This window comes from Amphibalanus amphitrite, unplaced genomic scaffold (assembly GCF_019059575.1).
Source record: "Amphibalanus amphitrite isolate SeventyFive unplaced genomic scaffold, NRLGWU_Aamphi_draft 000170F_arrow, whole genome shotgun sequence".
NCBI lineage: Eukaryota > Metazoa > Arthropoda > Thecostraca > Balanomorpha > Balanidae > Amphibalanus > Amphibalanus amphitrite.
In genome coordinates this window covers 276,253-302,556 of record NW_024881665.1, presented here as the reverse complement: position 1 = coordinate 302,556, position 26,304 = coordinate 276,253, and the positions used below count along the sequence as shown (strand labels likewise).

The 26,304-nt window shown below is 53.4% G+C and overlaps 2 protein-coding genes across 3 annotated transcripts in view; both read right to left on the bottom strand.

Moving 5' to 3' along the window:
* Positions 1-1,117: 1,117 nt before the first annotated feature.
* LOC122383692 (box C/D snoRNA protein 1-like) lies at positions 1,118-14,584 on the bottom strand. The gene is made up of 6 exons (XM_043370374.1): positions 14,344-14,584; positions 13,663-13,841; positions 3,826-4,102; positions 3,340-3,504; positions 2,750-2,877; positions 1,118-2,015 (listed from the first exon to the last, which is right to left on the bottom strand). The coding sequence occupies exons 1-6, from the start codon at positions 14,436-14,438 to the stop codon at positions 1,699-1,701; spliced, it is 1,161 nt and encodes a 386-aa protein (XP_043226309.1). The 5' UTR covers positions 14,439-14,584; the 3' UTR covers positions 1,118-1,698.
* An 833-nt stretch (positions 14,585-15,417) lies between these two features.
* Positions 15,418-26,304, bottom strand: part of LOC122383691 (proline-rich protein 36-like) — a 72,187-nt gene continuing 61,300 nt past the window's right edge. For both annotated transcript variants that reach the window (XM_043370371.1, XM_043370372.1), the window contains exons 6-11: positions 25,793-25,901; positions 23,562-24,492; positions 21,788-21,974; positions 18,690-18,950; positions 16,876-17,223; positions 15,418-15,902 (exon numbers count right to left, since the gene is read on the bottom strand). In XM_043370371.1, coding sequence (XP_043226306.1) covers positions 15,894-15,902; positions 16,876-17,223; positions 18,690-18,950; positions 21,788-21,974; positions 23,562-24,492; positions 25,793-25,901 — 1,845 coding nt within the window. In that variant the 3' untranslated portion in view covers positions 15,418-15,893. The remainder of the gene's footprint in view (positions 15,903-16,875; positions 17,224-18,689; positions 18,951-21,787; positions 21,975-23,561; positions 24,493-25,792; positions 25,902-26,304) is intronic.

Genomic DNA, 26,304 nt, shown 5'->3' with positions numbered 1-26,304 from the left:
TGATCGGACGGACCTGGCGGCCGGCCAAGTCTGCCGCGGTTTTTGGGTGGGCTATCGGTTCGGCCCGTGGTAACTGGGGGCGAACAGCTGAAAATCTCTCCAGTCTGGGGGGGGGGGGGGGGCGTCTGGCGGTGCGGCGGCGCCTGCTGGCTGCTGCTCCCGGTCGAGAGGGTCGGCGGCCGTGACGTGGCCGCCGGCCGGGCGTGGTTCGTGGTTCCGGTACAGATGGCGCTGTCGGCGCGCCCCCAGCTGATCGCCGCCGCTGACTGGTTTCGCGGAGGCCACGTCTGCCATCCGCAGCCATATGGCGGCGCGCCGCCAGCGCCCGCCCGGGACGGCGGAACCCCTGCCTCAACAGCCCATCCCTCCCCGGCCGAGTCTCAACGGCTCACTGAAATCGGCTGTGGCGAAACGTTGTCCAACAGAACTCATCTCGGCTACCAATTTACCAAATATTTATACAGTATCTTGAAGCAAAATTTTCGTCAATACTGCCTATTTCATGGCATCTTTGGCCGTTTTTTAGGCAATGCCGTCCTTTCATTCAATAGGCACCCTGGTTCTTTCCGCGCGGAGAACCCGGGCCCGGTTCATTGCAGCGACACGAATGACTGAACATGATTCACAGGCCACGGCATGCAGGCTGCTGCCGCGTGGCAGCGGGCGACCGCTGCAGCCGCCACCGGCCGGGGCGGCGCTCAGACGCGAACAGCTGGTGAAAAACCCAGCCCGCGCCGCCCCGCACTTTTTGCGAGCTAACGGCCGGACTGGTGCCACATCGACAGACTTCAGAACTGATCGGGTCGATAATAACCAGTCAATATTTGTGGTTCAGCTGGCTGTCATACATTGCCCTCACTTCTTGCATCTCACTACACGATCACCTCGACCTGTAAATGATTTTACATCATTCCTCCACTTTCTAAACTAAGCAGCCGGCGCGGACAAAGTCATCCACTCTCCTACTGAAGCGAAACCAAACACGCCGATAGGGCTTTGGCCCGACTGAGAAACACGATTTCGTGAGACGATTTGTCGCAAGTTTGTGCAACACAGGCTCGTAGAACTTTGTTCACCAAACACCATTTTTTTCCGGTATAAAACATTAGACCCATAATCACTTTGACAAAACTATATTAGTCTTCGACGAACATAATAACCGTAAAAAACGAAATCAGTTTATACTTGTTTTACAAAGTGCACATTCTTGTAAATTGTAGGAAATATCTAACACCGACTCGTGACGTTAGATAACGTTCCCGAGCCGCTCTCCACGTTTCTCGACGTTATCGATCGACAAACAGTCATCTCGGGGACCGCAGTGCCGGGAGGGGGGGGGGGGGGCCCGGGGGGGGGACGCCACAGGACATCGCTCGCCGGGGGCAGATCGATCTGTGTCCCTTCCTCCCCCTCCCCTCCCACCAGCCCAGCTGACCGAGAGGGCAGCCCAGACATCGGACTGCAGCACCCGTCCATTGGACCGCACCGCTGCGGTATCCGCGTCACCTCAACGGCGACCTCTATACGACCGTTATACGACACTGGATGACCGCAGCAAACTCAACAAGACCGTCACAGGGGCAGGGCACTGGGAATGACAGCGGCACCAGTACACCAACAAGCGGACAAGGCAGGCTGGAAATCTCGCATGACTCCATATAAACCTCAGTGGCGAGCGCGTCTGCATCCGATAACAACCTAATCGGATAGGTCCGAATCATCAACTCCGAACAGACCGAACCCGGCGGCGGCCTTCGGTTCCGTCTGCGGCTGTGGCTCACCGCCGACCTCCGGCTGCGGCTCCAGCTCCTCTGGCTCCGGCTCCGGCGGGGCGGGCGGCGGAGTAGGAGGCGGGGCGGCCGCCACAGAGACCCCATCCAGTCGCGGCCGCGGCAGCTTGCGCGCCGGCTCGTCGGGCGCGGCAGCGTCGGCGTCGGCGGGTCCCCGGCGCCGCTCGGCCCGTCGCGCGCGACGCTGGGCCTCCTCCTCGCGCTTACACAGAGAGAAGAAGGACGCTGCCGGCGACACATAACGTTCTCAGACTGGTGGGGAAATCAACAAACGAACAGCTATTCATGGTGAGGTTAATTCGAATACCGTAAAGTGGGGCTATTTGAGACAGTGGGGCTATTTGAGACAGTATTTAAAATCGCTATAAAATGAAGAGCGTTTGTTTTGTATGTGATATTTTTGCTCAGGAAGGTGTGGAATCAAGCGGTAAAGCGCCTGAGCAAAAATTAAACATAAATTTCAAACGGTTTTTATTTTATAACAATTTTAAATACTGTCTCAAATAGCCCCACTGTCTCAAATAGCCCCACTGTCTCAAATAGCCCCACCTTACGGTATATCGAAGCACAACGGGGAAAATTAGTCAGGACAAGCTCAGTGTTTCAGCACTGAAGTCATCAGGTTAAAGACTGTTCAACTGCTTCAGTTCAACTGCAGCTCAAAACCCAACCCCCCAAACAAAACGAAAACTAGCATCCAATTGCATCCGAACACTCTTCCCATTGAAATTAGGCAGGGGCACATTTTTTCCGATGATGTAACTAACCCGTACTACAAACTAAGCGAAATGTCACTGGTTTGTACAAAGACCCAGAACAAAGTGGTGCTTTTGTATTCAAACGGTGTTTCTTTGGAGTGTGAACTGGCCCACATTGACCAGCCCGTGGTTGGTGAGCTGTGTGTATGGGGGGACTGGGGTTGGGGGTATGGTGATCTGCCCTGAGGGTCGGCCGCGTACCCTCTATACGGTCGGTGCGGTACTGCTCGGCGTGCTCCTCCGTGGTTACCACCAGCACGGGGAACTCGATCACCAACTGCTGCCTCAGACACTCGGCCAGCGGCCGGCTCAGCGGCAGCTCCAGGTACCTGAGCGCAGAAAAACCGAGTACACGGGTCTGTCAGGTACACACGCTACAGTACTGAGTACACAGGACAGAGAACACCGAGGTCAGGTACACACACTACATGATGCTGGGAACATATGTCAGGTACACAGGATAGCATACGATACTAGTACACGGGACAGGTATACGCAATGCACGAAACTTGATACACAGGTCAGGTACCTGGTAAACTGAGGTTAGGTACCAGATACCCACACTCCACAGTACACCCAGTCACACATGCATGGGATATCATTGGTATGCAGTACCCACTACCCATGCACCACGCAGATGCGCGGCATTGAGCAGATGGCTAGGACTTCTCGTCAAATACAACACCCCCCTCTCAGCAGCTTCCCTCCCGCTCTTCCCGTCACCGCAGATCATCCCTCCTGTTACCGCAGACCATCCCCTCCTGTTACCGCAGACCATCCCCTCCTGTTACCTGTCACCCTGCTGCACCCGCTCCAGGCGAAGGAACACCCGCACGGAGCCCGTCTCGAAGGCAGCGCGGTAGAACTGCAGCGGATCCTCCTTCAAAGCGTTAGTTGCCGGCCCGACCGACAGGTGTCGCCCCAGCGCCTCCGATAACTTCGTGGTCTCTGGCACTCTGCGAGCGGAGAGGAGAGAGCGCTAATAAATCACAAACGGAGCTGAGCTAGGACCACTCTACTCAAAACTGCTGCTTCATTATGTGGCGCCATTGGATGCTGTCAAACCAATAGAAAACATTATTGTACCATGCAAATGCCGATGCCTTGAAAGCATGGAGACGAGTAACATAACTCATACATTCAAATGGTTCCCAAAAACTTGATAACTCCTCCAACCTCCACCTGAGACTCCATCACACTCCCTACCCACACCACAGCCCCCCGCACCCGCTCCACTAACTCCCTCTAACATTTCCTCCCTCTCCCCGGTCACCCACTTGTCGTCGGTGACGACGGCATCGGCCAGCGGCAGGCGCCACTCGACCCTCCAGAGCAGCCGCTGCTGGCCGCCCGGATCCACCTCGGTGGTGTTCTGTCGCCGGCGCTCGAAGCTCTCCGGCAGAAAGTCGAGGCGCACGCCGCGCTTTTTGGCCAGCCTGCGCAGCCGGTGGAGGGCGGGCCGGAGCGGCGGCGGCGCGCCGTGGCGGCCGCAGCGCGGCGCCGTGCGGCCGGCCACCTCCACCTGGCGGCCGATCTCCTCCAGCAGACGGTAGTCTGACCGAGGGGGGCGGGCAGCGGTCAGCGGAGGGGCGCGGGTGACTGCGAGCGAGGGGCGCCGGCCTCTAACAGTCGGTAGTCTGACCGAGGGGGGCGGGCAGCGGTCAGCGGAGGGGGGTGACAGAGGGTCAGAGGAGGAGAGTGGGAGCAGGACACGTGGTGGGACTGGGAGAGTGGAGTGTATTGCTCATAGGCTTGAGTCTCAAGCAGCATGGTGTGCAATTGTTATTATGTCTCCAAAATAGTCATAAAACAGTTATACCAATTGACAGTTGGGGCATTCCACGACAAATCGACCAAAAAAATCGCGAAATAACACCCTACCTCTCCAATTTTAATGAAATTTCGGCTATGTGGTTATCTAGCCCGGCGATTCGTTTTGTGACATTTTCAATCACATCCGTCGAATACTTTGGGAGATATTGCCCCAGGCAACTTAATGACTAGCATAAAAACTATAAATTTCATCCGCGGATATTTCGCTAAATACTCATAAGATTCATATAAAACTGCATATCCCCACAATTGGAATTAAACAAAGATTTGTGTGATATCAATTATTTTGGAAAATTTTCGATTTTTATTTTTTTTACATATGATTTATTTGTAAAAATCAAATTTTGAGAATGTGGCCATCTTTTTTTGCAATTTATTTTTGCAGTAAAAGTCTTCTCAACGCATTGCCATTGAATGATGAAAATATTAAAAAGGTGTTTTTCCTCTTAAGGTCGCTATACAACATTAAATTTCGTCGTACAGTGGAAAAAATAACAATAACTGTCAACTGGTCCGAACTGAGAACGGTCAAATGTGATTGAGAGCTCATTGCAACTCTGTTAATTTTTTCTAAAGAGACTTAGGACACCTACGCAAGCTAAGCTAGGTCCCAAATAGTCAAAGACGTCATAATGACGTATTGTTCTCAAGAGAGCGAGGTTAAACCGCATGTGGCCGTGGGAGCGAGTACTATCCGCCTCTGACGGTTTTCTCATCACTGCTAGGGACGCAATGGCGATAGAGCGCTGAAAGTTATTATAACTTATCTTCGATTTAGCTTGTGACACCAAACGAACTTTATATAGGGTCACTTCACTGAACTATTACGTCAAATAAGTAAGTCTATGTAATGTTAAAAATGTCGCAAGAGCGAAATGCCCTCATTGCCAACAATTATTTACGAGGAGAATGTACTTCACGCATTCTTTGCTAGGTCCGATGTTTCAGTTTTGCTCCTGGACCTTGCGTGACGACATAAAAACGGAACGTCATTTGTGACGTCACTAAGGCTGTTTGATGGGATAATTTTTCGTCAATTGATTCCAAACAAAATGAGGGCATTGAGGGAAGGGTCATCAATGTAGGTACTCAAAATCATCTCAATCGACCAGATTCGTAACCTGAACGACTTCGTTCTGACCTTGACCTGAAGTAAGCACGTTAAGCTGAGCTTTCCAAAATATCAGCACACCATTCTTCCCGGCGGAGCATCATAAACACGATGGTGCCAGATAAGTGTCAGGTACTGAAATGACGGTGCTGCGACCATTTGGGGATTTATTGACAGAAAATTAATCCCTGGTTCAGGGCATTTGACCTGACCACAGAGGTCACCAGTTGACCGTAATGATATAACTGTATTTGGAAGAGGTCAGCTGGTGTTTTCCTCAGGTCGAAGTCACATCAAAACCGCTGAGGTCAAGATGAGCTGGTCAAATGAGGCCATGTATCAGCCGTTTTCATGGCGGATGTCAGACGAATCTAGCCAAATCTGTTTTACTGTATAGCTATTTTCATAACGTAATTTTGTTCAAATGTTTGATTTAAAAGGAACGTCTGATAATATGATAAATAAGGTCAATAAGCAACTAGTGCAACCCAAGCTAAAGCAATTGAGAATCAACTATGAACCAAATTTGACCAAATCGCATCAACTATCAGTAAATGTGTGTTAGATACTTGTCGTGAAAGCAGCTATTTTAGGGATATGATTAGGTTCAGCAGGGTTCCGTGAGTTCACGCACTGGTGGCTTATTCGACTCGCGAGATTAATTCCAATCAAGGTTATTGACAAAAAGAAAAACGATGACCTAAAACGACCATACAAAGTACTAGCAATTAGCATAGGTATACGACGTCATGGAAGGTCCCGAAAAATCGCCCTCTGCAAAGTGTATGGAATCACGATTACAGGTGTTTGATAATTGCTGACAGGCTTCGTTCGTTTCCGGCATCAAAATAATAGTTTCAATGTTTCAATATTTCCCATTGACTTGTAATAGTGAAGTCACGTGGCCAGCTTGACCTCGGGTGAAAGTTAAAGTTGGAGGAATTGATGTGAAATCTCAAGAGCCGTTACTATATGCCGTTACTTAAGTTTCATCCCCTGCAAAAGGCTCACTGAGGGCGCTGTAAAGCTGCAACTTTTTGCATCGTTCCGATATTTATTTGTGCTGTCATAGGTCAGTAAGCTGACCTCAGCCTCAAAATTCTGTTGGCGTAAAAAAATCCGGCTTAAGTCAATGCTCAGGTAGGTAGGAAGGTATGTCAATTTCAGCTCTCCAGCCTTACAGCGTTGCAAACGATCTCGAGAAAACCGTTGGGGCTGCACATCAAACCTTCGGCCAGGTGGAAATAAAAATGCTATGGAAGTGAATGTTAGTGAAACATGGAGCATCCCAAGCCACTTAATACCTTGAAATACATTAATCCAAAACGTTTGAGATGCTTCCAGTTCCAGGCATCACCGTTCCGTGCTTCTATGCTCAGGATACAGAAATCCTTCTCCACGCCGCAACCCCCCTCCGGGCTGGACAGGCAACTTTATCTCATGCGGGCTGCTCCCTTGGAGCGGCACCGCTGCTCCCGTGGGAGCGCACAATCCCGGCCAGTTTTCACGTCGGTACTTGTAATTTTGTTATCTGCACCCTCTCTGACCTGGTCACGCCCCAGTCAATTGCAATGAATTGCTTCCAAATGCCGCACTTTTGTCTGCATATATTTTGTGTGTGGCATATTCAATAAGCAAACTCACTGAAAGCCCATTATTACATGGACAGAGCGAACTTCATGCGATTACTAGGGTGAGCCTTCTCCTCATTTGACCCTAACACAGCCTCGGCTGTTATGAGCGTTTACACGCCGATAACTCAAAAAGTTACCGGTCGATTTTCTTTTTTCTTTCACTATACGAGAGAATATACATTTGTGAGTATGTATGGTGAATTTCTAGTTAATCCAACAATAAATATGGCAGTTGGAAGCCTGCGAAGGGTAAGATGTCGCCGGCTGAGGCGGGATCGGCCGACGCGAGAAACGCGGCAATCACAATTTTGTGTTTACACACTCATAACTCAAGTTGTTACCGACCTATTTTCAAAATTATTGAACCATAGGATTGCCTGTACATTTCTCAGTCTTCTCACAAAATTTGACGCCAATCGAATATAATCAGCGCCGGAGCGCGATGTAAAGACGGAACCGTCCCGCCCCGGCACAGTCTACGATTCAGGCGGCGCGTAACGGCTAGCGCCGGCCGCCGCGCCGCCGCGGCGGCAGGATATTTGACTTTACACCGCTATTACTAGAAAAGTTGTGATCCAATTTTCTTATTTCTTGCACGAGGAGATCCGCAGTTCAATTTTGGACAGGTAGTCAAAACTTCACATTAATATTATGTTTGCGGCGCGAGTTATTGGCGAAAAACAGGAGGGGTGGGCGAAATCCCCCTTCCACTGCTCGTGTTAAAGGGACTATCCCACCTTCTAAAATGTTGTTAAAACCAGTTAAATTGTGCCCGACTTTATAGATTGGATGACCAGGAACACGGTTCTGGCATTTATTTTTCATTAAACATCTTAGGCTTCCCATATTCTAAACACAAACTTTCAAATATGTGACGTCACAGCCCAAAATTACCTCCTTCCCCAGGCCACATTACTGTCATAAAGCTGATTCTTTTTACTCTGTAGGCACCACAACAAAGTTCAGACCAAGTTTTAAGCGATTTTTCAACACACAAACCCATTAAAATCAGAATGACTAAACGAGGTGACGTCACACTAACGGTCGCTCCATGTTGAAGATAGGGCCTTGTACAAGGCCCATTTTCAAATGAAGGGAACGAATTTCTTCAACACCAAGAGGCCGCGGGGGTTGCAACCTATATAGATAGTGGTTTCTGAACCTCGCCGCAAACTTGGCTATCTCAACTCAAACCCCATGTTAAAGGTGGGATAGTCCCTTTAATATTGCCGTAAATAAAAAATTATATAAAAAGTTCAAGGCAAAACACCTCTCCAAATTTTTGTACATCTAATTTTCATATCCAGAGGCATCTTTTGGCATAATCTTTTTGGCACAAATTTAATGGCCACATTTTGAAAATAAAAAATAAAAAATGTATTAATTAAAAAAATGTTGAGATTTTGAAAATTTTCAAAATATTTTGATTGATTATTTTTCTTCAGTCAATGAGAATTTCAATGATATACATATTAATTGTACGGTAATTGGGCGTGGTCCGCGCGACGACTGCGCGTGCGCGGGAACCGCGCGGCGGCGCGCGTGCGCGGTGCGCGTGCGCACCGCGCCTGGTTGTTATGCTGTACCGCAGTGTCATCGTCCGCGCGGGTCAGTTGGCCCGCGCGGCATTCTGAAATAGACCGGCAGACCGAACAGCTGTGTTCCTCTACAACTGGCGACGAGGAATACGGACAGCCAAAGGACGGGTGCTGGACTGGGCGTGGTCCCGGTCGCCGCGGACGGCTCTGGTATTGAACCTGTCGGACACTGAGGCGTCTGCAGCAGCAAAATGGGTGAGATCGAACCATTTAATCCCGATACGGACTCATGGTGTGAGTGGGAGGAACGTTTTGTGTTCCTCTTGGAAAGTAAGCAAATCACTGATGGTACCGTCAAGAGAGCTCGTTTGTTGACTGCTTGTGGGAAGAAAGCGTATACATTGTTTCGCAGTTTGGTGTCGCCGGCTGCACTGCATGATAAATCGTTTGAAGAGCTGTTGGCAGTGATGAGAGCTCACAAAGATCCCAAGCCATCGAAAATATTGAGCAGGTTTCGATTTAGCCAGTGCCATCGTGATCCGTCTCAACCTGTTGCAGACTTTATCGCCGAGCTCCGCAAGGCAGCAGAGCACTGCGAGTTTGGAGGCACACTGGAAGATCGACTGATGGAGCAGCTGGTGTGCGGCATCGCTGACGAGCGCATCCAGAGGCACCTCTTGGCTGAGCCGCAGCTGGACTTCTCCAGAGCTCAGCAAGTCAGTCTGTCGCTCGAGATGTCAAGTAAGGACGCTCAGGTCATCGCAGGTCAGTGCGGGGGCACGGGCCACGCCACTGTCCATGCTGCTGCAGCGCAGGCGAACACAGAGCCTTGCTGGCGTTGTAATCGTGCCAATCACAGTCCGGATATATGCAGATTCCGTAACTTTAAGTGTCGAAACTGTGGTCAATTCGGCCACATTCAGAGAGCGTGCAGGCGCCGCCCACGGAAGACGGCCACTTCTGGGAGGCGCCGTCAGTCGGCCAACAATGTCACCGGCTCCGGCGATGAAGAGGACTGGGAGAGCTGGGTGGAAGCCGAAGAAGCAGTTGGCCAGATCCGTCGATCCACCGACACCGGCCCTGCTGACGTCAGACAGGTGGGTGGCTCACCTCCGTTCACGTGTGATGTTAAACTGCAACAGACTGATGTGACTATGGAGATCGACACAGGCTCTAGGTACACGCTCATTGGAGAGAATACTTTCAGCATGTTAAACTGCAGGCCCAGACTGAAAGAGTGTAGGGTTCAGCTCCGAGCATATACACATCAGCCCATTCCTGTGCTTGGGGAGTTTTGTACGTCCGTCGAGCACAATGGTATGACGTACCGTGGTATGAAGGTGATCGTGGTGAAAGGCACCAGATCCAGTCTCTTGGGCAGGGACTGGTTGGAGGCTATCCGAATCAATTGGTGCGAGGTCAAGGCGGTCTTCAACTCGGCCATCGACCAGCTGAAGGGAAAGTACCGTCAAGTGTTCGAGCCGGGGCTCGGTGAGTTAAAAGGGGTCGAGGTGAAGCTGGAGGTGGACCGCTCTGTGACCCCCAGATTTTTCAGACCCAGATCTCTGCCGTACGTCTACAGGGAGAAGGTGGAAGAGCAGATCGAGAAGGATGTCAAGGCGGGCATACTGGTGCCGGTGCAGCACAGCCAGTGGGCTGCACCACTGGTCCCAGTGCTGAAAAAGTCTGGTGAGATCAGGGTATGTGCCAACTTCAAACTCACTGCCAACCGTGCCGTCAAACTGGATCAGTATCCATTGCCGCTTGTTGAGGATCTTTTTGCTCAGTTAGCGGGAGGAGCGATTTTTTCAAAGATTGATCTGGCACAAGCCTACAACCAGATTCCCATTCATAGAGATTCGAGAGATGTTTTGACGATTAGTACAGCTAAAGGGCCCATGTCCTACACGCGCTTACCATTTGGAATATCAGCTGGGCCTGGGATATTCCAGCGAGAGATCGAGAAGGTGTTGAGCGGCATGCCATCTGTTGCCGTGTACCTCGATGACATTTTGGTGAGCAGCAGGTCCACTGAAGAGCACCTGAAAACGCTGGACGAGGTCCTTCATCGCCTGCAAGAAGCTGGACTGAAGGTACGTGCATCCAAGTGTCAGTTCATGATGCAGAAAGTGGAGTATTTGGGGCATCTGATCGACAGGGACGGCATCAGACCGACGCCAGCCAAAGTGAGTGCCATCAGAGATGCTCCAGTTCCTAGAAATGTCAAAGAGCTGCTAAGTTTTCTCGGAATGGTGACTTACTACGCAAAGTATCTGCCCTCCCGTGCTGACAAGTTGGCCCCGTTGTACGAGCTTCTCCGGAAAGATTCCAGATGGCGCTGGGGCACCGAGCAGGAGAAGAGTTTCCAGTGGGCGCGGAACGCGCTGACGTCGGACTCGCTCCTGACGCACTACAGGAGTGGCCAGCAGCTCGTCCTGGTCTGTGACGCCTCTCCCGTCGGCATCGGCGCGGTACTAGCGCATCGAGAGGCTGACGGATCAGAGAGGCCTTTGGGGTATGTATCGCGTACTCTGACAGAGTCAGAGCGCAGATATGCACAGATTGACAGAGAGGCACTAGCCATTGTGTTCGGCGTGTGCAAATTTCACAACTATCTGCTCGGAAACCGTTTTAAGCTGGTAACGGATCACAAGCCACTGTTAAGACTGTTCGGGGAACATCAGGACTTACCGACCATGACCTCTGCCAGGATCAGACGGTGGGCGCTGAAGCTGTCGACCTACAGTTACAGCGTTGAGCACAGACCGACTGATCGCATGGGAAATGCCGACGCTCTGTCTCGTCTTCCGTTGCCCTTAAACAAATCATGTGAACCGGAGGAGCTGGTTCTGATGGTTGACAGTCGCGTAATTGACGCAAAGAGGATAGCCCGACTCACAGCTACCGACCGAACGTTGAGCCGAGTTCTGCAGATGGTGCAGTATGGTGATTGGAGTGAAGGTGACGATGTGCCACAATCATTTACCGACAGGAAACTGGAGCTGTCAGTCACCGCAGGCGTCCTCATGTGGGGACACCGTGTCATCATTCCAGAGAGGGCACAAGGCGAGGTACTGGCCGAACTACATGCCGCCCACCCCGGGATGAGGCGCATGAAGGCGTTGGCACGAGGCTACGTCTGGTGGCCGGGCATCGATGCCGCCATCGAGGAAGCCGTGCGGAGCTGCCAGCCATGCCAGGAGAGCCGCCCAGCACCGGACCGCGCACCGCTGAGTATGTGGCCCTGGCCGGACCGCCCGTGGTCCAGGATTCACATTGATTACGCTGAGCCGGTAAGAGGACGGTACGTATTGGTTGTCGTGGACGCCCACTCAAAATGGGTAGAGGCTGAACTGTGTCACAGTATTGGCTCGAGGACCACCATTGCTCAATTGAGAAAGATGTTTTCACGCTGGGGCCTTCCTGATGTACTCGTGTCAGACAATGCAACAGCATTTACTTCTGAGGAGTTCCAGGATTTTTTGCGTGAGAACGGAGTAGAGCACAAAACGATAGAACCAGGACACAGTCAAGGGAACGGTCTGGCAGAGAGGATGGTGAGAGAAGTGAAGCTGGCGCTGCAGCGCTCCGGCGGGGGACAATGGGATCTGTGTCTCGCAAACTGGCTGCTTCACCAACACATTGTCCCTCAGTCAACAACTGGTGTTCCGCCCGCAGAGCTGATGCTGGGCAGGAGGCTGCGGAGTAAGCTGGATCTTCTACGGCCGAGCATCCGGGCGACGGTGGTCAGAGGTCAAGTGAGACAAAAACAAAACCACGACGGTAAGCGTACGCTTCGAACTTTTGATATAGATGACCAGGTTTATGCAAGAAATTTTTCTGTGGGTCGTCCTTGGGTACCCGGCACTATTTGTGCGATCGATGGACCAGTGTCATATGTGGTACGATTAGAAGACGGGAGATGCTGGAGACGCCACGTCGATCAACTTCGTGAAAGGGAACGAGACTCAAAAGAGATCGATCTCCCAGTCGATGAACTGAGACGCAGACCCCTGTCCACAGGATATCGTCAGCTACCTGAGCTGAACCGGAGCGGAGAGGTGACACCTGGCGGCAGCGCTGACGGAGGTCACACGTCTGTCTCTGGCTGGCTACCGGCTGCCGCCGCCGCTGTTCAAAGGCCGCTCGCCGCGGCGCACGTTCGGCCGCCGGCACCTGGTGTTGCTGCTGAGTCGTCTGCCGAGCCGCCTGCTGGGTCGTCTGGCGAGCCGGCTGGTGCTGGTGCTGGGCCGGCTCCGCGCGAGGTCTCGGGCGCTGCCGTTCCGTCATCGCCACTATCTGGCCGGGTGCCGCTGTTGCAGTCCCAGCGGACGGCTGACCTCATCGGGCCGTCGTCGCGGCCCGATGACGCGCCTGTGTCTACGGGCACTCGCAGTGAACTTGTGCGTCGCTATCCGACTCGTGTAAGGAACAAGCCAAACTTTTACGTGGGAAAGTAATGTACGGTAATTGGGCGTGGTCCGCGCGACGACTGCGCGTGCGCGGGAACCGCGCGGCGGCGCGCGTGCGCGGTGCGCGTGCGCACCGCGCCTGGTTGTTATGCTGTACCGCAGTGTCATCGTCCGCGCGGGTCAGTTGGCCCGCGCGGCATTCTGAAATAGACCGGCAGACCGAACAGCTGTGTTCCTCTACATTAATGTAAGTTACAGACCATATCTTTATATAATGTGAGTCAAGAAGAGGGTTACTCTGTGCATTTTGAAAAATGCCACAGGCTATAACTCGTAAACTGTTTGTAGTATAACGCTGAAAATAGGAGATTAAGAATCTACGGTACAGATAACCCCCTAGACGCAATTTCATCAAAATCTGAGAGGTAGGGTGTTATGGCTTGGTCGATCTGTCATGGAACGCCCCAGTTCCACCAGCCCCCACTCAAGATGGAAAAATCTGTCTTTAGTCATTTAATCATAAAAGATAGCTCCAGTTTGCATGCTGGAGCTGACTTCAAGTTCCAATCACTGATGGTGTCCTCACCATTGAGGATGTCCAGATCCCCCAGCTGAGACATGGGCTTGTATTTGACTTTGTCCCGCAGACCTGTGCACTGTGTCTCTTCCTTGTGGCGCTTGATGCATTTCACACTGCAGGTTCTCCACAGGCAGCCTGGACATGTGTACTTGGCAGGCTCGGAACACTGCTGGCAGACAGGCGACCTGAAACAAAACAATCATGCTCCAGTTGGTTTTCATGTAAACATGAGCACCAAAAATTGACTAATCAACCTGTATCACACACCTTCACTTACCTATTTTGGAACCCCACAAAGTCTTTTCTCACATAACAAACCATGGAAAAAGGATCAGAATCCCACTCATTTTTTTTTTTGGAAAACCAATGCATTCGACATTGCATAATCATTAATTTTCATATCAAATGATGATATGTACCAGAGATTCTGCCCTGAATATGTAGGTAGGTGCCTACCTAGCTACCCACATTGCATAAAAGCTTCAGGAATAAGATATTATTCACAAATTTATCATTCAAATAGATAAGGTAACTAATTTATTTTTTACACTAATTAACATGCGAGCTGGAATACAAGTTTTTTCCTAGGTGTGTTTTATCATGAAGTGTTGATCTAAGGTAAAATACATGATTAACTGTCAAAAGTCCGACTAATTAGTAATTTGATCTAAATTCAAACTGACTTACTTCAATGACTTGCTCATCTCCATGTCTCTCATCCTTTCTGAATCCTTGATGACTTGGTCTTCCTGCACATCTCGCTCATGCCCATTTTCAGACATTTATTTTACAAAATTTTAACTGAAGCTCGCAAAGTAATCAATCAAAATCAGTCAAATCTCCAATTACACCTATTCCACTACCGTCCAAAACACGTGTGTGCCGTCGCCGTGTGTGCCCACTCCACGTGGATTTGTTTTTGAGGAGCGCCGAAAACGTCGGTCCTGCGGCGAGGCTGTCTCATTTCAATATCAGTTATTTTGCAGACGTTTTTCCAAATGAACCAAATGACGGAATGTTAGCAAAAATCAAATATCCGTAAGAGGTAAATGCATGGAAAAACAGAAACTTTGCGACTTGCATGATTTGCATGAAACCCGTGTTTCATGCCATCGTGATTTCTGATTTTAGTGCCTTTTTCTGCCCTGACGCGCCCTGCGGGCTGCGCTGCGCACACCGTCGTCATTGTTGCTAATTGGCCATTACACGGTAATTTGATTATAAAGCCAGCCGGCCGAGCCTTCACTCAATATACCCTGGGCCAGTCATACGCTTTTGGCGTTCATTCGGACAAAAGATGACCTCAGTATTGTACAGCACCTCCATCACGTATTTCGACCCCAGACTCCAGTCAAGCCTCCTAACCTTTCCTGACATTATGCGCTTACCCAGATGGGCGCAGAGTGGGTACTTCATTCTGATCCGAGCACATTTCAGCGGCCGCTCCGTCATATGTCTACAAATGGACAAGCTAGGTGCTATAATTGACATTGCTTTTGTTTTCAGCGAACCATCCTATTTGGCATATTGACACTCATTTCCATAATTCGACGTGCCACTTACGTTTTAAATATACGAGATGCATGAGAGTAGTTGGCTTTACAGCCATTGTACAATACTTAATCCCCGGCGAGGATCGTGGACCCTGCTAGTTGTCATTACGCGAGATCGGCCGTGGATCCTCTCAGCCTTGCTGTATAACGAAACCCCACTTTGCTTCAGCATTCGCCCGCATTTCGTTTCAGAACAAAAACAGCCATCAACAGGTCACTTTCCTCATATTATTAACACAGTGAGCGCGACAGACATTTGTACCAGCATCCTCGTGTCGTATGGCGTGCATCACTCCAAATGGCGCCTGGGGCGGGCCCACATACCCGCCGGCCGGCTCCGTAAACGGGCGGCGCTTACCCTGGCGGTGAGCCGCCCGCCGCCGCCCGGCGCGCACCGCTCACAGCGCGGCGCAGCGCCACAAAACCGGCACGTCCCGTCCACCCATATCACATACTCGAGGGGCGCGCGCCACCGCCGCGCCCACACAGCTATACACACAAACGCCAGCGCACGGCAGGCGCCGGCGAGCCAGCCGCGCCGCCGCATCATAAGGCACCAGGCGCGGCGAGCGCGGGCGCGCAGCTTTGAACGTGGCTCGCCTGTGGGCCACAGTGAGCCCCGTGCTATAACAATATCGGAAAGTCTTCTGGTTCTCGGCGCCCCGAGATCAGCAGGTCCCCATCTCAGTAGCTCTGTAAAGACACAGAAACACACCAGTCCGTCAACTAGAACCGCCCGAACAAACAGCCGCTGTTACACGAGCAATGAAACGTTACACAATGCAAGTCGAGCGATACCGAGTATAACCATATATGGTGTGGTAGATTTTTCGTCTGCGAGGCCCAAGAACTCAACTAATGAGGTTGTCAACAACCAGACAGTCACAAACAATGACAAGTGCTGAGCGTTACTTCTTTTCGTTGAACATTCAAATAAGTGAGAATTCTCCAGTTGACACCAGGGTATATTTTGGATACTCGGTCGCCGAGAGCGCCCCATTTCTAACGAATCGTTCGTGCCGACATCCCAATTCGTTTGTGGCCACACAGAGCCGGTGACACTCGGCCGATGTGAGACCGAATTCGATCCCTGTTTGTGTTGGCAAGGGGCGCTGACAAGCAGGCGACGCCCGCAGGCCTTCGGCGAATTAGTACCTCTATTGACGATTACCACATGCATGTTTGCGACAAATAAACAGTGGTATCAGTGTCTAGCAGAAACTAGCAGTGGCGCTAGCGACGAGCAGTGACTCAAGTGAATTGTCAAGTGGCCTTCAACATAGGCGGCGGAACGGGGCGGGCACCGGGGCACCGTGCCCCCTTGATTTGGCCATTTCAACATTAGCCCTATGGGCGTTGAATGGAAAGAGTGGGACCAAAAGTCGGCAGCAACCCCTCCCCTTAATTGAAGGTGTTTTGCCGCTACTGGCCTTCAACCACCAAGCCGGGCGATGACGGCGGTTAAAACTGACACTCACCTAGTCATCCACCCGTATAATCTACTTTCGCTACCTAAGCTAACCCCTGCTCCCATTCCTAAGCCTCACCGTCTCTTCCACCTCACTGAACTCCTCTACCTAACCGTTCCCGTTCGGGTGAGGAGAGCACCCGAACTGTCTCCCTCGACCCCTGACTCTCCCTCCCTCCCTCCGTCCCTCCCTCTCACCTGTCCGTTCAGCCGGAGCGGCTCCGTCGGCTCCTCGTCGGCCTGTTCCTGTTTGAGCGGCGCGCAGAGGCCGCCCCCGCCCCCGCCGCCGGCTGCGCTCGCCGACCGATATGTGAGCCGCTGGGCGGCGTTTGTACTCTCGTTTGTGCCGTTGGCCGGCGGTGCACGGAAAAAGTCGGCCGGGAACTGCGGCCGCGGCCGGCTCGGGTCGGCGTTGCCGCGCAGCTTGGGGTCGATCTCGAACGGGTAGCTGCGCGGTGGCCGGCCGCGCCGGATATCGTCAAACTTGCGCCGCCAGTCGGCCATCTCGGCGTGCCGGTCCCGCTGCAGCAGTGTCAGCGACAGCTCCTGCCGAGGTCAGGTCAGAGGTCAGGGGTCAGATACAGCTCCTGCCGGGTCAGGTCAGGGGTCAGATACAGCTCCTGCCGGGTCAGGTCAGAGATCAGGGGTCAGATACAGCTCCTGCCGGGTCAGGTCAGAGGTCAAGGGTCAGATACAGCTCCGTCGAGGTCAGGTCAGGGGTCAGATACAGCTCCTGCCGGGTCAGGTCAGAGGTCAGGGGTCAGATACAGCTCCTGCCGGGTCAGGTCAGAGGTCAGGGGTCAGATACAGCTTCTGCCGAGGTCAGGTCAGAGGTCAGGGGTCAGATACAGCTCCTGCCGGGTCAGATCAGAGATCAGGGGTCAGATACAGCTCCGTCGAGGTCAGGTCAGGGGTCAGATACAACTCCTGCCGGGTCATGTCAGGTCAGGAGTCAGGCAGCTCCTGTCTGGGTCAGGTCAGGTCACTTGGTAGGGCCGGAGCCAGGCGACGTCACGCAGCAGGTCGGTCTGCCCGAGCCGGTCCGAGATTACCGAGTGTCCACAGCGAAGGCCGACACGACCACATCCGGCGACCAGGGACCGCAGTCAGTCCATTGCCCGCCAGCTAAACGGATTGGGACAACGGAATAACACGTGGTATTGTCTCCTGACGCACGGCTGAGACCAAAATCAGGCGCGAATACTGGGAGGGGCAACACCTCGCTTGAAAATGTTACTACTGTTACCGTCAAGTTATCCTTTTCATTCGCCATGTTACGCCTCAAAATCTTATTCCCAAAGCTATAACAAGCTTTGAATGCCTAGCTCATTGATTCATTGATCCATTCATTCATTGATCGATCAGTTGATTCCTTCATTCATTTACTCCGTCAATCGTATCTCCCTAGTCTTTGTCCGATTTCCCTTACAAACACGGCCTACATAGATTCCATCCAAGACTAGCACACAACTTTTCTGACACTGGATGAAACACGCTCCGGCTCGACCCACTATTTGCCACCGACTGGAAGCTGGCCTTGACTGTAACAGTAACTAACAGTCCGCCACCGGGCTGTCCCACATACAGTCGTGACTATTGGACGCTGCCTGTGTTCAGTCGTGTAGGAGCTCCAGAGCTCCCGTCACCCGTACACCCGCTGCCGGGCTTCACATGACTTTCCAGCCGCGGGGAATGTCTCCGGCGCGTCACCGTCCCCAAAAACAAGCCACCGAACTGGCAGTGTGTCACGAACGGGCCACAACACCGGCGCCGGGCGGGGCGACGGACGGTTCTCGGGAAAGAAAATCGTGATTCGCCTATTACCGAGCGGGCCGAGCGCCGCGGAACCGGCCGCCGCTCCAAGGCTATTTCCCCAAAACAGCGATCGTATCGGCGAAAAAACGCCGAATTACACGTCGCCCAGCGGCGCAACAATACGTCGCACCCGATTCGAGTTTTTTCTCTCCCACCGCCTATAGGCAACTGGCGTTACTACTTGTTCGTTTTCTCACCTGCAGATGGCAGTAGTTGGGCCAGGTGCCCTCCACGTTGATGCTGTCCGCGCCGTCTGTCCTGCCGGGCACGCCGAGCGCCTCCAGCTCGGCGTACGTGCCGCACGGCAGCCAGCCGGCGTTCTCCAGTCCCATGATGTGCGTCTTGCACCGAAAGTGTTTGTGCAGGGTGCCGATGTTGTGGAACCCTCTCATGCAGAACAGACACTCGTAGATGCGCCGGTCGCCCTGCGGCTTGCCGAACTGCCGGTGAATGTTGGCCTGCCGACGAAAGAGATCATTTGGGTCAGTTAGGTCATCGGAGTCACACGAGTCAGGTCACAGCAAACATACGTCACACGGAGTCGGTTGACAAATACACAAGGGGTACGCGAGGCCAATAATGTACAGGGTGTCTCAAAAGTTCGCTTACAGGTACCAGCCATGCTTTTTTGTCAATAATTCTGAATCAACATGAAATTAACAGTCGAAATTTTGCATGGGCATTGGTAACAACCTTCCTCAAGCAGCTTCATTGTTTTCAAGCGCATTCGACCCTTCATGAGCTCACAAAAAGGGTTCACCTCTGACCATGGATCAGGCATGAAAATGGAGGTCGCATACTCGGGTCGGCTGAGAAACTCTCTGCTTCACGAGTAATGGGAATGGTCAGGTCGGAAATGACACATGGCAAAGTGTCGGCGAGGATGAGTACAACATGATGGTCATCTAATAAAACGGTGGCTAAAATTTTTGAAGGACAAAACCATGCGAGACTAACAGCGCTTTGAACGACCCTTGTACCGCAGCAGACTCGTGCTCCGGAAAGCAGCTGAAAATGCAGTCCTAACTATTGAAAACTGACTAGAAGCTCACAGACAGAGGTTACCCAGTTTCAAAAATTGCAGGTCATCATAAAATAAAGACAAAATATCATTTAAAATTGTTTATAATATCTATAACGCTAAATTTTGAGGGAAAACAATGAGAAAATCGTCAATGCCGAGGACAAGTGACCCTCCAAAAGTGTCAATTAATGTAAAGTTTTATCTAACGAAGTTTCAAGAGGCAGATCTGGAGCAAATAGCTTTCTTTTACACACAAAATCCGGACAAAACCGCACGATGGACAGGTTTTGGCCATTTACAAAGCAGAACCTCTCCTGAGGAAAACACTCCGGAACCCAGCGAAGGTCTTGGCATTGGGAATGACGAGCGTTCGGGATTTGCAAATTTTGCAAAATGTGTCTAAGAAACAGATGGCCGACACATTCTGCTACGATATGCTGCGAAAAATTTGCCCCTGGCACTTTCCATTTGTTCAGGAATGGGGTTGTTTTGAAAAGGAAAATGGTGCTTGGGAGGTCGGCGCCAGTCATTCATGAAGGAGTTAGCGCCAGAGAAGACCTACAAAATACTCACGGATGGTGTCGATGCAAGCTATCGGCTTTCAGGGAGAAGCGGATGTTGCCGGGGAGCTCGTCAAACCTAAATCCGACGCAGAAACTGCGGGGGATTCCCCTACAAGAGCTTGAAAGCTGGTAACCTTTTATCAGCCTCCGGCAGCTGACGGAGTGACGAAAATCGGTATGGGCAAATATTTTTGGAGATACAGCAAAGGGTTTGGTTTCCAACCTTCCGAATCAGTTGTCAAAGCATGCATATTTGTCTAGTGTACACACGGACACCAAAACCTTAGATTTTTGGCTGGTTCTTATATGCTTTATTGACATGGGAAATGTGTAAACGAACTTTTGAGACACCCTGTACGTACAGGGCACACACGGTCCGGACCACTAAGGTCACTGGGGTCATGTCACATCAGCTCCAGCAGAGAGGGGAGGGCAGGGGAGGGAAGGAAGTGAACTCCGAGTTGGCACGGCCCCTGAGGGCGTGGACCGCCAGGGAGGATCACTGACGTCACTGCCACCGGCTCTGTCGGCAGCGGGCGGCGCTCCGAGCCAATACAAACGACGCCGTCTGACCGGTCAGGAACGATCAGACCCCCTCCCAGCGGGTCAGACAGGGGGCACGGACCCACCACCGAGTCTCCATCTGTTCCGCCAGGCCTGACCACACTTATAACGAGGTTTTCAGCCACCAATGGCCCCCGCATGAGTTATTCTAACGATGAATTACCACCCACTGATTGGTCTATTAGCTGGTACACTGAACAGAAAGCGAGGGCACCAGCTGCTGCACAATCCTGACTCGGCGATACGGCATCAGGTCATGGCTTATGTACTAACAGGCAACAGCTCAGTCTCGGCCGGGAGCTGGCGCCCGCAGACACTCGTTGTCGTTCACAAATAAACAGACTGTAGTGCCAGTACTGACGAGCCAGAGACGAACAACAGGCTATGTCGGCATGATGTGGAGCATTGAGACAAACACGTCTAAGACAACGACTAATTGGGTTAATAAAAGGTTTCGCGTAATGAATTGGTTGAGATCCTATTACAAGCACAAACGCTCCAGTCAACAGTAATGCTGCTAGCGGACAACACTTGACTGGCGCATCACTGAATGGGAAGATATGCTGAGTGCTGACAAAATCCAGGCCGGTCGAATGGGCGCCAAATAGCCTAAATATACCCTCACGGAGCGGACTGGCGCGGGATTTCCGCCGAGCTCGCTTCCCGGACCGCCCTGCGGCGCCACACGGCCCTGGTTACTCCTGTCGCAGAGCTGAGTCGGACGCTAAGCCGATGGACACGATAGAGGCGATACCAACACCGGACCGGACCGGGTGAGAGATGGCTGACAGAACATCTCCAGCCCTCCCACCAGTGTATCTGAGCTGATCCCATCCCGTCACCGACCTTCCAACTCATCTCCGCTCCGGTTCCGTCCCGTCAAGGCCGTCCCCCCCCCCCCACGTCACCAAACCATGTCTGACACCCCGAACCGTTTCAGACGCATTTCCCCAAACCGTCTCCCATTCCCGTCTTAGTCCCATCTCTGTCTCTGTCCCAGCTTCAACAAGTCTCCTTCATCCGTCCCAGTTTTTTCTCCATCTCCCATCTACGTCTCCTACCCGTCTCTGTCTATCTTTGTCTCCATCTTCATCTTCAGTCTCATCTCTGTCTCCCTGTCCGTCCCCATCTTCTTCTCACGTACCTTCTGCAGATGGTCGTTGCTCTTCCTGTGCTTGTTGAGCTGCTGCTCGGAGCGGAAGCTGACCTCACACACGTCACACCGGAAGCGTCGCTGGTCCATCTGGTGTGTCTTGGTGTGAGCCGACAGCTGGTTACGGTTGACAAAGTCGCGCTTGTTGCACACCGTACACACCAGCCGGTCCGAGTTCCTGAGGGGGGGGGGGGGTCAGAGGTCAGCGGCAGGTCAGCGACGGCGGGGTGAGGTCAGCGGTCAGAGGTTATCGGCTGTGTCAGCGGCGGCGGGGTGAGGTGCGCTCGACAGGTCAATCGTGGGCTAGTGCTAAGAGTGGTGAAGAAGGGAACCGAGGAAAAGGAACACAGTCACTATTTGATGCATGAAATAGCCTAACCAGCCTGACTGCTTTTACTATGGGAGTGAAAACTTTATTTGATTGCTGATTTGCCAGTCCGTAGTGAGCAGGATTTGCATGGCGGTCGCGTTATGCTCCCCCGTCCGGCGGCCTGCATGAAAGATCACGAAGCGCGAGTGGCCCCAAAGTCGGCAGCGCGGACCGTCTCGCTACTAAGATCCCGCCCCGATAGGCGCCACTCCGGTGTTCGAGCCGGTGACAGCGGGCCCCGCTGGCGTGTACGCCTTGTCAAAGGACCGCCGCACAAAACAGCTGCTTTAGAGACGGTTTAAGCAAGTTTTTAGGCGCCGCAGAGGTGACTTTTGTCGCACTCTTATGATGTGGCCAAAACGGATATAGATTGGCTCAACAGATCAAGGAGTTAAAGAATGCCGGATGCATCCGAAAGTCCCCGTTAGAAATAAAACACGACGTTGACTAGCGGTACACATTTGACATTTTTCATTCATACCATATGTAGGCGTTTCAATATACTTTTGGCACGGTTATCGCAAGCCCTAAGTGCCTATCACAGTCAGAATCACATTTTCCTGGGATCATAGCCCGCAATCACAGCCATTCTCGTGACAGCCTAAGCAGTAAAAGTAAATTTAACTGTAACGCACAGTCGTACTGTTTGAGAAGGCCCGCTGCTAGTCAGGTTTTAAAAGCACAACCTTCGCATACTGCTAACACCCTGGAAAACTCGCAGTTGATCGCAAGAAGCACGTTTTCTGTGCTAGGGCGGCCAACGCACATGCAACTTGATAATTTAAACGGGATGAAATACGCCTAAGGCCTGAATGCACGACCGTGAAATGAACAAAAGTTGCTGTGAGGCCTTACTTGGTAACGCGTCATACCAAGTGTGCGCAAACTTTACCAATAGACCATCAGTTGATCGGCACAAGCTGATTATACCGGAAAACTGCGTCAGAAACATACACTTCTCTTTAAAATAGCTCAGAAGAATTAACATAAAACGTGGCAGCACATTTGTGAGCACGTGCATTCAAGAGGCAAAAACTACTGGCAAAGTATCTCACGCGATGACGTTGGGGGATTACAAATCGCCCGGAACAAAGAACAAATAACTTCAGACATAACTAAATTCAGACAGACATGCTTCATATAGCATCCCCTCGTAACGCACAGCCCTAACCATTGCTAAATCTTCCACCCAATGCACAGTTATATGCCTATGTATATCTCGGTGTGCGAGCACATAGATACAGAAGGTGTATGGCAACAAAGCGCACATCGAACCCATCTTCCGCTGAACCCCCAGTGTTCCTAGCCCGCCGCCTGGTCAGCCAGAGCTGGTAGTGAGTGGCCCGCCCCGAGCCGGTGGTGACGGGACAGCCCGGACTACTGGTAGTGACCCACCTGTTGAAGAAGGACGAGTCGCTGTGCTGGGCCGGCTCGGCCGGCTCCACCCGCTGCGTGGGGCGCGTCAGCGCCAGACCCGGCTGGCCGGCCGTCACGTTCGGGTGCATCAGGCTGGGCGCCGAGCCGGCCGGCTCGGTCGTCCCGCTGGCCGCCGCCGCCTCGGGCCGCGAGGGCGCGAACCCGGCGCTGGCCCGCTCATGGCGCACCTGGTTGAAGATGTCCTTCAGAATGGCCTGCATGCCGCCGGCGGGCGGCGCCGAGCCGTCGGCGGGCGCCACGCGCGCCGGCTCCGACACCTCGTCTCCCGGCGACACCACGTCGATCTCGATGTCGACGTCTGAGCCGGCGTCATCGGTCCCCGCCGGGGAGATCGCCCTCGGCGCCGGCGGCGGCGGGGGTGGCGGGGGTGGCGGCGGTTTCTCATCCGGCATCTCCTCCACAACCACCGGGAGTCGACTGCTTTCGGCGGCCGGCTGCGGCGGCTGCGGCGGGGGCGGCAGGGGCGGCGACATGGCCTCCTCCTTGACCTGAGGTAGCGTCCGGACCACGGCCGCCACTCCGGCCGCCAGTGCAGTCACCGTCACCGACGGCGGCACCGGCGCGGCCGGCTCGGCGGAGACGCGCCGCTGCTTGGCCGGCAGCTCCGCGGCGGTCGGCGGCAGGCGGAGGGGCGCCGGCCGCTCCTCCCGGCTCACGTCCAGCCGGCCGAGCACGGCGTACATGATCCCCAGCTGGTCGGCCTCGGCCAGCGGCCGGAGCACGTCGGCGGCCGAGCGGCGCGGGACGGCCGCCGGCGCCGGCTCGGCCGCCGCCTGCCGGCCGCTGCCCACCGACAGGTCGATCGGCCCGTCCTGCTCCTCGTGCCCGGCGCCGGCAGAGCCGCGGAAGGTGACCAGCGTCTCTGCCGCCGCCAGGTCCTCAGCAGAGCCTGCCGGAGCGGGCGGCGGGTCAGTACGGGGCGGGCGGCGGGTCAGTACAGGGCGGGCGGCGGGGGCGGGCGCCACCGGACACCGAGCCGCGTGATCTCATCCAGCGACAGGGGTGACGTGGCGCCCGCAGTCACTGAACATGGCTGCACGGAGCGGGCCGCTCACCAAAAACCGGCGATACAGTGGCTGGGCCAACTGGGGAGCCAAGCAGCGACATGATGTGCAATGTATTAGAGACGGGGCCGAGGGAACAGGATAGGGCATGGCGAGGTTGTGGTTAGAATATGCCTAGGATATGGGATTTGGATCGTTGAGAGGGAAGTATTAGAACTAAGCATGCAACCAGGATGTTCAAGATATATAAGATCAGTGTCACAATGGCAGTGAATCACAATCCCGGCAGCTGCTGGTTGGAAGTCCATCCCATCCTCACACTGAAACCAACCCTGCCTTAGAAACGGCCCGAGTTTCAGAGATTGACTGGCCCGCTACCCACCCCGTGATCTCCGGGAACAGCATCGGCCTGTATCGGCCGTGGACAGTGGACAGACAGTGGACAGATGCTGGACAGGCCGTGGAATGGGTGTGGACATCGACTCGACGGCAGCCGCCACACCTAGTTCCTGCAGCGAAAACTAGCAACCGGCCCGCAGCAAAGGGAGTGGCACCGGGCGGAGCGCACACCCTGCATGGTGACCGAACACACGGCGATCGGGGCTGGACTCGCCACATCGGAGCACCGGGGAGCACCAGGGAGTGACAAGGAACACGGAACATCTCAATGGGACAGCGTCGACACCTCAAAACAGCACAAAAACACCACACAATATCGCATTCCGACAGAAAGTCCCGATTACGAATCAGCGCGACACCGCAAAAAAAAATCACACACCACAGAACAAACAACACCTGGGCTCCGAGCACCGGCAGGGCGCTGTGACCAGATCCAATCGCGGCCACCATCTTCACCGACACGCCCGCACCGTCAGGGGAATTCCATGGGAAACATGGCTCCGTCTAGGGGGAGGGGCGCTGACAAAGCACCTTCCTCGACGAGTCACCGGGGTGGGGGTGGGGGGAGGGAGAGAGGGCAGGCTGGACGGTCAGCTGGTCGACAAAGGACACACCCAGACCTGGCTGGGTGGACAAACGCTCACCCCGTTAGAGGAAGCGCCATCGATCCTGACCATCCCCACACTGCGCGGCGCTGAGAGCTGTCCCGTCCTGTCCCCTGGGTGCTGTCCCAGCCCGACCCGTCCCCGCGCCGAGTTACTCTCTGCGGTCCTCGGTCGAAGTTACCTGATGCGCTGCTGAGGCGCCGGTGGCGCGGACTCCGGCTGGCCTCTCGGTCCCGCTCGTCACCGGCGCTGTCCCAGCTGCTGCCCCAGCTCGGCGGACGGCCGTTCCTCTGAGGGGACAGAGCAGATACACGTCAGTATAGCCACATATTAAAGACAGATTCCAGTCAGGACCGTCCCACAATACAGTCAGACACACGTCAGGACACACATCACCTGCACAAGGGCTGAACACTGAACAGCAAACTCCGCAAGTCGAACACGGCGGTCCTGCCACCCGTACAAGCATCTGACACAACATATCAGCAAGCCACATCACGATACAGGCGTCATGCGGCACGGGACTAAACCGAAGCCGGGAGGATAAGTCAATCACGTCCGTTTGAGCCGATCACAGCATCAAGCACGTCAGCTGGACGTCAGTTTCACGTCAGTTGGCCTGCGCACGTCACTAGCGCCTGTTGATCGCGGCAGTTTGTGTTTTGACGTGACGTACTTACTACACGACACGGA

Coding starts and splice junctions, on each gene's coding strand:
- LOC122383692 (XM_043370374.1), bottom strand. CDS start 14,438: ATGTCTGAAAATGGGCATGAGCGAGATGTGCAGGAAGACCAAGTCATC. Junction 2,878..3,339: donor CGGGTGCAGCAGGGTGACAG/GTAACAGGAGGG, acceptor TTCTGCGCTCAG/GTACCTGGAGCTGCCGCTGA. Junction 2,016..2,749: donor CCGCACCGACCGTATAGAGG/GTACGCGGCCGA, acceptor TGTCGCCGGCAG/CGTCCTTCTTCTCTCTGTGT.